Source organism: Melampsora larici-populina (genome assembly GCF_000204055.1).
Source record: "Melampsora larici-populina 98AG31 unplaced genomic scaffold MELLAscaffold_30, whole genome shotgun sequence".
Classification (NCBI taxonomy): domain Eukaryota; kingdom Fungi; phylum Basidiomycota; class Pucciniomycetes; order Pucciniales; family Melampsoraceae; genus Melampsora; species Melampsora laricis-populina.
This window is the reverse complement of record NW_006768794.1, coordinates 292,103-306,802: the sequence shown is the minus strand read 5'-3', so window position 1 is coordinate 306,802 and position 14,700 is coordinate 292,103. Positions and strand designations below refer to the sequence as shown.

The 14,700-nt window shown below is 39.9% G+C and overlaps 1 protein-coding gene across 1 annotated transcript; it reads right to left on the bottom strand.

Moving 5' to 3' along the window:
* Positions 1-3,930: 3,930 nt before the first annotated feature.
* MELLADRAFT_89457 (uncharacterized protein) lies at positions 3,931-5,328 on the bottom strand (the record flags this gene model as incomplete). The annotated part of the gene is made up of 4 exons (XM_007412314.1): positions 3,931-4,074; positions 4,153-4,578; positions 4,659-5,006; positions 5,086-5,328. The coding sequence occupies 4 exons, from the start codon at positions 5,326-5,328 to the stop codon at positions 3,931-3,933; spliced, it is 1,161 nt and encodes a 386-aa protein (XP_007412376.1).
* Positions 5,329-14,700: the final 9,372 nt, after the last annotated feature.

The following is a 14,700-nucleotide window of genomic DNA, read 5'->3' as shown; positions in this document are numbered from 1 at the left end:
AAACGAAGTTTACAATGCTAAAGCGGAGCTTCAAGAATTCCAGCAGGAGGCCCGAGGTAGGTTTTTTCTACTCTAATGGGCGGCATATTGAGAATATATATTGCTTTATTGACCTGCTCCTGGTTTATATCAGAGGAGCGAATTAGAGCAGCCATAAATCATGAGCAGGCTTATGAAAAATGTGACGAGGCTTTAGCCATTCTATCCAGTGCAATGGAAGATTTTGCAGAAAAGACATACATCAGGATAAGTGAGCTAATTTTCAAGTCGACATCCAACATTATGCTAATATATTCCTGACGTGTACCACTACTAGAGAAGCGTATTTTGGAAAATGTGGATCTTGCATATGTGGCCAGTCCCGAGATCAAGAGCTCAAGAGGTTTGGTGACCAATAGAATAGGAGGCAAGTCCCAGATTTTCATACACTGTAGTATTATCATGCTTCTATGCATATCAATAGGTGTTTGGGGGTCACTTTTGGTATGTTCTAGAAGTAGCCCTGGAAGATATCCCCTGTACCTTGGTACAGCCAGCAGTAAATTCATATAACATTAGTCATTGCCCATGATTTTGTTTGAATTTGAGCAATTTCCATCCGCTATTAAATTACTCATGATACAGTATACTTGTACATTGGGTGATCTTTCATTGTTATTCCAAGAATATGACCATGATGTTTCAGTGAGCTGTGGCCAGTAATGGACATTGTTTGTTCGACATTGAAGTGATTCTGATGATTGACGTCTTGGTTATATTGTGTCTCAGTCTGAGGGAAGATTGTGGGTAAGCTTCCAAGTGAGTATTTGGGGTGCGGCTTTCAGTATGCTGTGTGGCTCAAGTCAAGAGAACGGAGGTCGTGATGCCCCATCCTGAAAGCCTCTGGCGCGGTGCGCACTGACCTAGGGGAGGAAGCATCATCAAAAAAAGACAGCCAAATGAGATCGAGTTAAGTAAATCGTATGATCTCAGGATTTAAAGAGGCAATGAAGCCAGGCTATGTATCTCAATCATGATGGGATGATAACCACCAAAGTAATCTCGCTTGTGCTTGGCTTGGATTGGCCTCCACCTATTATTCTAATGTGGCACTAGTTTGCCCTCTTTCCAAGACACCACTGCTAGGATCTTTCTAGAAACAATTGAGTTGTGACTGTTAGCGCTATTTGAGGGGTTCAGGTCAAGATAATCTACGTTGAAGTTCGTGAATTTAGGGCTTGTGATTCAAATTTCAGTAAACAGACCTGCGGAAGGAATAATTCCCAAAACAATAATATTACGCAATGAAGCCAGGGTCCCTCAATCAAGATGAGGGATAATCATAGAGGTAATCTTGCTTGCGCTGAATTGCACCGATCATTCTTATGTGGCACTAGCACATGCCCTTTGTCCTAGACAACAGTTCCGGGCTCTTTCTACAACTAAATTAAGTCGTGACTGTGAACACCCTTCAGAGGTTTCAATTCAAGATGATCTACAGTGTCACGATTTTAATTTACGGAAAATGCTTACTTGCAATTTAAATTTTGGCAAAGTTTTTTTACGGCTGGGATAATCTTCTTTTGTGGTCGTGCCGTTGAGAGACTTTTTTGTCGTAAACTTCTCAACTTGACATTCCTTTCAAAACAGAAATCCTCAATTTTCCATTCCAATATCTCTTGATCCGTCAAACCAAAGAACCTAATAATCTAGCAAGTTATCTCCCAATGATGATCAAGATCACAATAGAGATGGACCTTGGTAAACTTAACTCAGAAGGCGTGCTACCAATTTCTACATCTTGTCACAACTTCAATCCTGCTAAAGATTCTCACATCCCCCAAAACATGGAAAAGACTTGTGGGTGATGTGTATTTTTTCAAATTACATAGTGCTAGTGTATACTGACGTCCAGATGATTCAGCTCCAGGTGGTGTCGAACCCAATGGTCCCAACCAAGGAAACAAGGTCAACGATGAAAACAATGTCAACGATGAAAACAATGTCAACGATGAAAACAACATCAACAAAGAAACAAAAGTCAATGAAGAGAACAATGTGAACTCAGTAAATAACACCAATCAGTAAATAACACCAATCAAGAAAAGTATCCGGGGGAAGTAATCCTGGCTGACAAAAGGTTAACGTGGTATCAGTTTGGTGAAAGTGAAATGCAAGAAAGCACATCTGGTACATGTTAGTTATGCCAATCCAAGCTTCATCTTCCCCGTTAGTAGTACCCCACTGAAACTGTTTTCTCTCAGCGGAATCACCTTTCATCGAGGACCATATCCACCATCAAATTACATTTCCTGAAAGCCATGACAATCAAATCAAACGAATCAATAAGCGCCAATTGCTCCCAAACCAACAAGCAGCAGGATCTAACAAGCGCCGACACCACTGATTCTTATCGTAACTGACTTACTAGACTCATTCTACTTGTCTCTGCACTGGTTTGATGAATTCCTTGAAAAACTTGCGTTAAATACATGGATTCTTTGTGCCTGATGATTGTATCCTATCTGTTTCAATTGAGCTTGATGTTGTCATTCAATCTGAACGCATTCAAATTACTGAAAGAGTTTCTTCTTTGATGGCGTGTCCTAAAAAAATGTCCCATAAAATTATTGTGAGATCATGGATGCGTATAAAAGATCCTGGTAATCTTGACCAAGATCGTAAGCTGGATCAACATTGGGTTTTGAGATTATCATTCAAGTTGTGCCTCAATTTTCCTTTGATTCAATTCCTTTGGTGACTTTAACCAAGAACATGTATAATTGTAGTTAGTTTTCTTCAAAATTTTCCTGCAGTGGAATTTATCCATTGCTCTATGATCAATTGTTTGAGTCTTTCTAGAAATGTAAATTTGTTATGATTACTGAAATCATGTTGCTACGATCACTGACAAGACGCTGTGTTGCCCTGAATTTGTATGTGCTGACCGACCGTTCGATGTAAAATGACGTCACCTGATATGTTTCATTTCCATGATACAATTGTTCCAAGTCTCGATGAACTTGTTCCTCCTTCTCTCATCAAAACAATTACTTCATCTTTTTCTCTTTATCGTTTTCTCTTGATCGATTTAAAGTTCTGTTCATTTCATTTAGATCTCTAGTTCTTTCAAACTCAATACTGCACGACAACCCTTTCAACTAAAAAGCCGAATCTAAATCAAACTTCAAACACTCATCAAGAAGGAAGGAGGTGAAACTATTTCTATTACTGATCTTATTATCAAAATCGTTATCAATTAAAGTTTCTCTTTAATTGATAACGATTTTGCTTCTATCAAATGTAGACTCCTTTTTTGGCTACATTGTTTGATTTAAAATTCGTGTTATAAAGTTGAACTTTTATATGTGCAGTTTTTGTTAAGGTACTAGCTTTCTCTTTTATTTCTCTTTATCAAAATGTCTTTCTTCTTTTAACTTACAACGATGTTTAACAATTTGTTAAGAAATTAAAAATATAAATTTGACCTAAATAAAGAGAGATCTCACAATTCACTACAAAATTATGGGGAAGTCTGACTTTCTCATAAGAGGATCTTTTGATTGATGGACTACAACTTTTTACCAAATCCAACAAATGTGAAAAAGAAGAACATGCAAATTGGTTAAACAAATAAGTGATCATGTTACTTCTAAATGACTAGTTCTGAACAGAGCACAATAAAGAGACAATGCAGTTTATAGGAAAGACAGATTCACAACTTGCTCTGTCAATTACGTGTAGATTTATGTTATCATATGAATCCTTCTTGATACAAAACAGAACTAATTTGTGTTTTGCTTCTCTCTTACACTAAAAAAAGGCTTAGCCCTTACCTCACTTTGAATGTTTTCGATTGTAATCATATCTACGGCGTGTTTCTGCAACAGACAAAACTTCATACGCCTCCCTAATCTGATAGGCAAGAGAAGATAAAATAAACATAATGTCTCAATAAGCAGGGAAGAATTGATAAACACTAACTTGTTGAAAGGCAACAGTATCCCCACTTTTATCTGGATGGAAGAGCAAACTACACCGCCTGTAGGCCTTCTTGATTTCGATGTTGTCAGCCATATGTGAAAGACCTAAGCGCTAAAATTGTAGAATTGCACACAAAAGGAAGCAGTGAGACATATGTATTGGATCTCTTCAGAAAACAGGAGCAATTACTTCATAAAGATCAAGTTTCTTAATGGTTAAGCGGTTGTTTTTGTTGTTTGAACAGCTAGTCTTTGGCTTGGTGGCATGCGCATGGACCCTCGCCAGCCAAAGAAAGTGTTGATGGTGTTGGTCAATGTGTAGATAGTGGATTGGACTCCATACTTTTTTCAAAGTGGTATGAACATCTTCAAGCTGCCCAAGACAGAGAAACTCCTCAGCCAAAAGCAAGTGGATCCCAACCAATGCATGTTTCAAACTTTCTCCAATATCAGTGCCACTTTTTTCCTCTGTTCGACGTATTGCATACCTCAAGAGGCCAACAGCATTCCGTGGTTGTCCTTCAAAAAAGTATTGAGTGCCATAATTATAAATAAGTTTCAAAGATTCCACTGCTTCTCTCTCATGTTCGTCTTTCAGGACACTCAAATTTGTGTTCTTGGTGAATGAGAATTCAGGTGTATCAGCCAATCCTGCAGATATATCCACGAAATTCTGATGAGTCATGTCGTACACACCTTTTGATGAGATGACAGGGGTTGCTGGGCCTTTACCTCAAGATAAAGCCGTGATAAATCCTTAAAAAGTGGATGTGTTATATCAATCGTTAGTAGCCTCTTAGGACGCCAAGCATCCTCAAGGACTTCATGAGCTGTGTCCTCTTTCTTCAAGTGCAAGTAGCACCGGGTGAGATCAAGGCAGACCTGAATCATCTTGGTATCAGGGTATTCTGGATTGCTCTGTGACTTCTGTTCACGATACAGACACAAGAGCAAACGAAAGCGATGGGCAGCTAGCAGGAAGTTGCCATCGCTATATGCTTTCGATGCTTGAAAATGTAGAGGAGGAGATATCTGTGATTCCTGCTGACAAGCTCAAGGGTTTCAGTACAACAACTGATTATTTTCCCTCCCTGAAGCCCAGAGAAAGACCTGAAAAACTGACCTTTGCGTTTTCCTTATAACGCTTGCTTGGATAGCAGGGGTCTGCATCAACAGCAGCTGGTTCGGGGTTCTCTGGTTCGTTGGGTTCAGCCTGCCGTTTTTTTGGTTTAGATGAATCTGCCGGAGGGATTGACGGAGTTTCTGCAGGGTCATGTGAATCATTGTACCTTAGAAGGGGAACATTATCTTGTTGAGTTGGTGAACATCGGTCTCTGGACACTGAGAATGTGGTGGAGATGACCATGCTTGAAAGGTGGATATTGAAAGCGTTATGGGGTCTAGAGCCGTTACAAACTAGGACTTATAGGAAATTTTGGGGATACAGTGGTTGCTAATGTTCAGACGATGTTCAGAGAAGCGTTCAGGAAGATTGGTGGATTTTTTGAGACTCACCAGGAAGCTCAGTTCACCGGCATATAATTACGCAGTACCGTGTTCTGGGTCTAGCTGAGCAATACCTCAGGGAAATTTCCTCAACAAGCTGATAGCTGATACATACATACTGCATGTTAATTAAACTTCAAGCTTGTCCAATCAGCATCATGGTTGCATGAGCTTTTGAAGCATTCAGATTCAAGACTTAGACGAAAGCTCTGAAGTAGGTCTCAATCAGATGATCCAACCCATCTGTCATTTACTCCATCCACAACTCTACAACTTCTCTTCTCTGTATCAATACCATATGTCAAGCGCAAGATTCAATACATCAATCATTCACTTAAGAACACGTATTTGGTTCATAGGGATCTGGCCAATTAAAGTTTGCTAGTGTTTTCTATGTATATATTATCAGAAGGCATATCTCTCTCAAACGGATGTAAAACTCAATTTCCTTGATATGTACATGAAATATAAAATCTCTCAGTTTTCAAAGTCTTCTTATGCTGCTGATTGAAAAGTAATCTTTAATCTGAGGTTCACATTTCCTTGTGAACCTTTTCTGAACTTCACATTTATCATCTGTTTTCTGAAAAATTAAGTCCTCAGACTCCTATTTCTCCTTGCTGCTACTTGATACATAGGCGCAGGTCAAGCCATGCACACCCATAGCAAGCACCCGCCCACCAATCAAACAAAGTAAATTGCCGCATATGAAGCTATCAAAAGAGTTTGAGATAAAAAGCTGGGTTGCTGCAGTCAGAGGTTCCAAGTTGGTTTCAAAGTGTGTTGATTTGTGACAAATTGTCCTTTGATCACAGGGAACGTGGAACAGTAGGACTTAAAGTATGATGTAAATTTGAGGCAATAAAGGTCTTACAAAAGAGACTAAAAATGATCAAAGCACATGTCGAACTTCATTATCAGCACCGTTTTTCTCCCGCAACTTTCCAAGGCAGTGGTTGCAACGGTGTCCTAGGCGCACTGAAGTACTAAAGGAAACCGTCTGGGAAGATTTCCTAGGCGCACTGAAGTACTAAAGGAAAAATTCATTATTGACAGAGGGGTACTGTGGTATATATATCTTTCACACTGGGTCAATGTTCAAATCCCACATCGTGCGTTTTATTCAAAATTGGATAGATTTGACTTTAGTAGGTTCACCTTCAGTTGTTTAGGATGATGAAATTCGGTGGTTTTGTTCAATAAATTCAACACAATATTGTCAAGTAACTACGGAGAGACAACACTGACACACTAAAAAAAAGATAACAACTTCAGATCAAACAATTGAGTTACTCAATTGTTTGATCCTTGTCCTTTGCGATACAGACTAGGCTCTAGGAACCTTCACTTTATGTATGTAGATTTTTTTACGTCATGAGAAAGCATTTGGAACAAGAAATTCAGAAAGCCAAAATTGAAACCAAGTCATGAGTTAAGGACCTATAGTTCATATTTTATTTTCTGTTTTTTGTAAACTTCATCTGAAGTTCACATCTACTTGTGAAAATCAAATCCTTTTTTTCGCAAGTTCAGATTTTTTGTATTTTTTTGTGAAATTCATCCCACATTTTTTTTTGGAAGTTCACATTTTTTGTGAACTTCACCAGAACTTCACATTTTCTTGTGAAAATCAAATCTTATTTTTCGCAAGTTCAGATTTCGTGTTTCTGTATGAAATTCATCTGAAGTTCGTAATTTCTTGTGAACTTCATCCAACATTCTTATTTTTCAGAAGTTCACATTTTTTGTGAACTTCACCAGAACTTCACATTTTCTTGTGAAAATCAAATCTTATTTTTCGCAAGTTCAGATTTCGTGTTTCTGTATGAAATTCATCTGAAGTTCGTAATTTCTTGTGAACTTCATCCAACATTCTTATTTTTCAGAAGTTCACATTTTTGTGAACTTAACCAGAAGTTCACATTTTCTTGTGAACTTCATCTGAAGTTCACATTTTCTTGTGAACCCCATCTGAAGGTTACATATTTTCGTGAACTTCATCTCAAGTTGATGTTTTTTTGGGTACTTCATGTATTCATGGAGAGCAAGATCAAATTATCTAGAAATAACACAACCCTGAGATACCATAATTGACATATGGGATTGAGACAGAGAAGAAACTTTGAAGAAATGCTGATGGAGTCGTCAGGCTTTTGCCTTTCAAACTTCAAGTTGCTTAGTATCACAGGGACAAGGGGAAATTGAAAGAATGATACGCCTGAACACCATTGACTGAACAGAGGCGTTACCTGAGTGAGGTCAGGCTCAGCCACATAGAGCACAAAATAGCTGGAATTTGCTTTTGACGTGGAGTTTACCAGCAATGATATATAAGGTATCTAGCAGTGACTCAATAATAGCCCACCATCTCCACTAGAACTCTTTATCCAGAATATGGCCGAAAAAATCAATACCGATACCTCATTCGCTGAACCTCAAAGACCTGCCTCACTCTTAGATCTATCGGACAATACCCAAAATATACCTCATATTATCCATGGCAGAAAACCTGAATTGCCAGGGCTCCTGAATTACTTTTCCCACTGCCTCCTCCAAGGACTACGTAGTCTCATAACTTTCTTGTTCAACTTTTTCTCTCATCCCTTCATCCTTTTCCCCACATCTTTTCTATTCGTGTGTTTGGGGGGTTTGGCCCTCATATCTACAGCATTCAACCTCGTCATCACCTGTTTCTCCAATCACATATCCCAATTTATCTCCTTCGCAACACCTTCCTTTGGACTCATGACATACTTTTACTGCACCGTACTTTCTGGGCCATATTTTTGTCCACACACTATCAATCAACCAGAAACAACGGTGTCCCAGATCACCCGATCGATATCAAAAAATGTGATGGTTGCATCCGACATCTTTGACTCAATCATGGTGCTTGGAAATCCTCACGACCTAGCGTTTCATCAAGCTGAAATTCTCGAACTTGCCCTTGCCATCGAATACTCCACCAAGGTTGACCACAGAGCTGCCCTAGCACAGCAACTGTGGGAGCTATCTGAGCTCACGAGCAAAGTGAAGGACGAAGTGATCAATCTTAACGGCGTCGGAATCAACACATTCTCCTTTTTGGCCCATGAAGTGAGTTCTCTCGACCTTGTCCCTTCAAACACATCAAGAACACTGACACGATATTTATTGACGTGTATCTTAGTACTCAAGGATCCAAGAACTGATTGAGAATGTTCAGTCTGGTCATTCAACATACACAACCCAAACCGTCTCACACAACCTTGATCTTCTTTTTGTTCATCTTTCGTCGGACCTTTCTCAGCTTCTTTTGCGGATCGAGGGGGCCATCCCGCTTGTTTCCCGGGCAGCTGACCTCGGGACCCGGCTGGCGCGTCAGCTGTCAGAGGAACATCAAAAGTTGATCACAACTAGACAATCTATGCCGCTCTGGAGGAAGCTTCTGGACCACCACAGCAGGGACGCCATGCAGCTGAAGCACGACATTGCCCTTACCTCTGAAAGTATCAATGGTTTGGTACAAACCTGGAGGCAACTTGAGAATCTTAGGACGCAATTGGTGGGCTATCGTAATCATGTTACTGGTTTCAAGGTGTGTTGGTTGCTTTAAAATGTGAAGAATTTGATTCCTGATTATCATCTTGGTTGTGGAGTCACTTCACAGGCATCTTTTGGCGCATTGCACGTTGCCGATCATCAGTTGTCAGCCGAAGATGAAGTCCGAGCCATGAGATATATAATAGGACGCCTCCAAGATGCGGTAGCAGCCTCAAAAGAAAAGACATGGAAGACAGGCAAACACTCACTGGACTGAGGATCTTATTGTTTCTTGTACCAGCCCTCAAAGAGTATCACTACAGAAGTTACATTGAAACCTTTATTTCTATCTGAGTACACTTTCTTGTTGAAAGGTGTACACATTTTCAACAGTTATCATTGAGACAATCTTGCTCGATCTTGCCTTTAAAAAATGTACAGATGTATTGATCTCAGGTTTGGAATTGATGTATAAATCTTAAATGAAATCAATTCACCAGGTATATAATGATTTTGTTTGAAATTTTACTTGAATATTTCAAGGAAAAAGATAATAAATACTCCACCTTGTGAAGCTGTACACTTTCATCCTCAGCACTTTGAGGTCAGTCAAACACAGACTATTGATAACAAGATCATATTCCATGCGGTGATGTTTGGGAAAAAATGTTGATTGTAATAGGCTTGAAACAATACCTTACCAGATCACAGCTGTCCATGCTATGATATGTAAATGTGTCAGGGTGAGTGTTGAGAGGGAGATCAAAATCAATGCTTCACATACTGATCCTATGCTAGGAGGTATGAAGAAATCAAATTGAGAGTCTCTAAACCAAAAAAAATCGTGTACATCTTGGTCTAAGTTGTGGCTTTACTTCCTCCTTCTAAAACAAATCATACCAAGAGAATTGCCCAAAAAAGTTCAAAATCCCGTCAACAAAGCATGGAAAAAAAATAAGGTTCATTGGAGGAAAACTTCGAATTGCTAGATGATGATAGAAATTTCTGGCAGCGAAACCTAGAAGCCACTCTATAAGAGGCCCGATGATTGATTCAGTTGCCTAAGGAATAAAAACATCTCAATGCATCTTGCCTCAGACTAAGATATGATTTATAATCTCATAAAGCAAAGCGGAAGTAGAGCAAAAACAATGCGACACATGATGTTATGGAGTGTAAGTAAGCTCAATCAAAGTATCTCATCTTTGATCACAGTCAGGGAGCTTACCTTGCAGGATTTGAAATGAGTGACACAAGAGACTAGTCCTTTAACTCATCAAACAAAAACAAAACACCAATATTTCATCTCACAGCTACCAAGGGTGGATGTGCAAGTTGAAAAAGAGATCAGAGTAAGAGAACCCCATGTACCATTCATAATTCCTACTATGAAGCTACAGATGGTGGATCTCAGATCAGTCTTCTGGAACCCAAGAATATTTCAACATACCGGCTCTGTCAGCCAATAAGAGGTCAGTCCACTGGCTACTACATTTGAGAATTGAAGCCTAATAAAGAGGATGATACCATCAAACGCATTCAATTTAGTCACCTTGGATATCTCTTTGATCCCCCATGATTCACACTGTGTCTTTCTCCTTTGACTTTTTGTCAAATACTTTCCTGGCTTGTATTCCCAAATGCAGTGTTGGAAAGAGCCGTAACTTGCCTTCAGGTGTTGTGACGTACATATTTTCCGCAGGATATTGTACGCAGTAATGTACAAACTTTTATGCTGGATCAAGTCAAAGGTGCATTGTGAAAGGTCAAATTTTCCGGCTGGAGAATTTGGAAATTCAACAATTGGATTTGTTGGAGGATCAAATGAGATATCTACAGAAATGAAAGGTAACTCACTTTCATGACACGCGCGTAGTGTGAGTTAGGCAGCTGAGTATTGTGTCACTTTGTCCTTTGCTTGATCATCACAAAATAATCTTGAACTTTAATAAGCCTGATAAATGACTTCAAGTGTAACAATTAGACCACATGTGCACTGATTAAATACAAAAAAATTGAAGGGATCTCAAGACAAATCAATGGAAATGAGAAAGAACTGAACTAATGAGAAACAATTGTTATGAGATAGCTGGGTGAAAATTAATTTCTTGATATGAAACTGAGAGGATGAAATTTTTCTGAGGATTTAGATCTGGTGTAGTACAGTTTTGAAAATTAAGGACAGATTCGTTGATGACTTTGGACTTCTGTTTGAGCTAAAACTGATAATAGTATCAGGTTCATTTGTGATCAAATCGTTTGACTTGTTGTATCATATGGCTGAATGAAGCTTATTCTGTAGGAGTGATGTTGTACATGCAAAAATTGGATGTCAGATTTTGACTCTAGTGCTTTATGAGTCAGACTGGCTACTGGGAGAGACAAACCATTGTTGAAAAGTGCATACCAAAACTCTCTACCTTCTTTTCGGACTCTGGACCACAAGGACAGTCCGAATACATAGCGTAGTAGGAATACGCCTAACATTGCCTCTGTCATCCAAGTCATACCGCCCGATAGTCGTCCACAAAATCCGTGCTTTGCCTGGAACCCAAGAGGCCGCATGATATTTTCTTTGGCAAGAGCACAAATCTCGGATTGGAGGTGATCTGGTGCTTGAGATAGATGATCATTCCAGAAAGCATAGACGAAGGTTTGTGCCAGGTTAACCCAGATCGTGATGGTTTGACAGAGGCGTATGACAGGGTTATACGCTTCAAAGACGATCCAAGCAGAATATATGGGTAGAAGATGACGCAAGAGCCCACAAGAGATTTCAAAGCGAGGAAGGACCATGATATGATGTGTAGGCTTATGTTGAAGTTTGGTTTTTGGAAGAGGAAATTGATGTTGATCTGTTGGGAGATCTCAAGGGGATGATTTAGACTTCAAATACCCGACCTTCGAGCACAAGATTCACTGTGCCTGTTGTTATCGGTGCTGGTCTTTGTTTCTTGCCTTGGGATGAACAGGCTGACCAAATGAACATTGATCACCTAAGTCATTTCATCTCTGGGTTATGTTACTCACCGCTGAGTCACTAACACTGAGATACTCAGTGAGTCCAAAGTTGGCCAACCTAGGTAAGCTTGGGCTATAATGCGTGTTTTGTTGAAATTTGCTCATTCTCCCTTTGATATGTTTGTCTAAAGTGCTTTCATCGTTACTCAAATACACTTATACAGTCTACATAAGGACAGAGGAGAATACGTAGGAATATGTAGATAAAGCTAACACCTTGTCACCTCAAACCCCCGATATATGTAAAACTTACTGGTAAACTACATAATAACCATATTAAACTTAACCTCCAACTCAGCTAGTCTCCAGGTTTGTACACTCTTGAATCATAACAAGTCTCTGAAGTGTACCCAAACTTGTGCATAGAAGCTCATGACTGAGCCACATCCGTATTTTTGCGTACTCATCATGCTGAACCAATCAGAGAATTTGATTGCTGATCTGCGGCACCGCGCCTGAGGATGCGGCTCTCCAGAATGGCAGCACAAAATGAGTTTATGTGAAGAAATAGGGCAAGCAAAATTCCTCAGAGTATGTCCTCAGCAAGTAGTACTTCTCTCTGAAATGTGCCATACTTAAACTCTTCCATCTTTCATGTATGTATCCTTGCAGTATTATCATGACCTCTTCCCTCCCTACTACCCGGAACTTGCAGTCTTCTCTTCAAACCACAACTTCAGAAACTCTTTCAGGACCAATGCATGATTCAGCTAACATTGTCGGCAGGAATTCTTCAATTCCAAGTCCCACCTTTCAACCTTTCTTCGATGAGCTGCACATTCCATGCATCACCTTTGATGACTTCTTAAATGACCCTGAAAAGATTCCACACCTACCTGGGTACGAGGAAGACTCAGACACCAAACACTCTATAACCAGCGAGGAATACTTCGAAACACCTCAACATAACTCTCAAGTTTTGAATTGTTCATCACCTAAAGAATCTCAAGACCTGAAGCCAGAAGCTTCTCAAGGCGCATGGCCTCAATGGACACTTCCATCCAGATTTTTTTCAGGCTGCATTGTAATCCTGAGTATATTTTTGTGTCTCCACATGTAGGAAATCTCCGTAACAAGTCTTTCTGAAAGAGGAAGTTTTCTCTACTAAATATGTTTATTGATGTCCGTGATCACAGATCAGCGCCAAATTTGATGCCTTGGCATCGTGAACCTGATTTGATGACAAGGCTAAGGCAAGGTATGAACTCGGACGATGTCGCCTCTGCGCAGCACTCTTCCGAAAATATTCTCAAGTCGATGAAGGAGCTATGCCTAGAGATTGACCGTCAAGCAATTGACACACTGCCCTTACAAGAAATTTCGGGTGTACTGCGACTTCAACCAAACTTGAGAGGCTCATTCGAGACTTCAGTGATCCTCTGGGATCTTTCCGACTCTGTGACTTTGGTTGTTGACAAGTTGCGTCAGCTACATGGTAAAGGACACACTGAGATGGGGTTGCTGGAGCAGGAGGTTGGTACATCAACTCACCCTTCCTTCCCTTCTGCTTGAACTTACGTGTTTATCCAGTCTAAGCTGCTCTTAAACCAGCTAAATCTTCCAAGCAAATTACAGATTCCTCGAGAATTGCTTGACCAAACTTTATATATTTTCAATCTTCTCAAGACTTTTGCCAACTCTACAATCAACGAGATTCGGTTGACAGCAGAGACCAATCAAGTCGCAAAGCAAACCCTTTCCGAAATGGAACGAACTCTGCGTGCAAGTCTTAAGTCTTGGAGTGTCTCCTATTTCTTTCAAAGTTCAAAATATCAAGCAACAAGCCTTCTACTGCGATCAATCAGGTCAGCAATAGACCATACTGGAGAAGTTGCAACCTATCTACAGAAGATTAGGCGTATGATACAGCTCTACCATGACAATGCTCAATCTTGGCTTGTAAGTAAATACAAGTGACTCTCAAAAATGAATCGCTATCCATTTCAGCTGACTAACTTTGTTGACAGGATATGGCTCAAAGACGGCAGGAGGCTACCAGAAACTCGGCCGATGGAAGTGCTATACAGTGCCTGCTTTTGTTGAACACACTTGATGAACACATATTGAGCGGACAAGTGGAGAAGCCCCTCTTGGCTATCACAAATCCGGTATGATATAAGTCACAGAGCATCTCTGTACCTGACCAATATTACCATTTTAACTTGTTATCATGAGCAGTCAGATTGTCTATTTTATTTTCTCTCCCATCTGGCTATATTCTGATCCTTATAGGTAGAGTTCTCCTAGTATCTTTTCATTCTGATACTTGTATTATGGTTTGCGTGTTGCGTATATGACAAACAGACTCTGTGCTTAGAATGAAATCTATGAAACCATCTTTATGCGCATCTTGAGTTGTGTGAAATTTGATATGGAGGTGATCCAGATGTATCCCTCTCCAAAATTCCCCAATAATTCGCAGAATGATCTACATAAGATGGCTGCAACACAAATCAAGAACTGTTCTGTAGGCCTCATTTCACTGGAATTGTGCAGGGCGAGGGTAAGGAGACGTGGACTACGTCTGTCTTAGTTAAGTATACAGTAATCCTACTGCGGGGAAAGGCCACAGCCATCATACTGGAATAACTCAGAAGTTGCTGGCTAAGCACACCCATGACATTTTTGTCTATCAACGTTCCATTTCATAATCCAAATCAATTTTAGATCACCGCCTACTGTGATCATC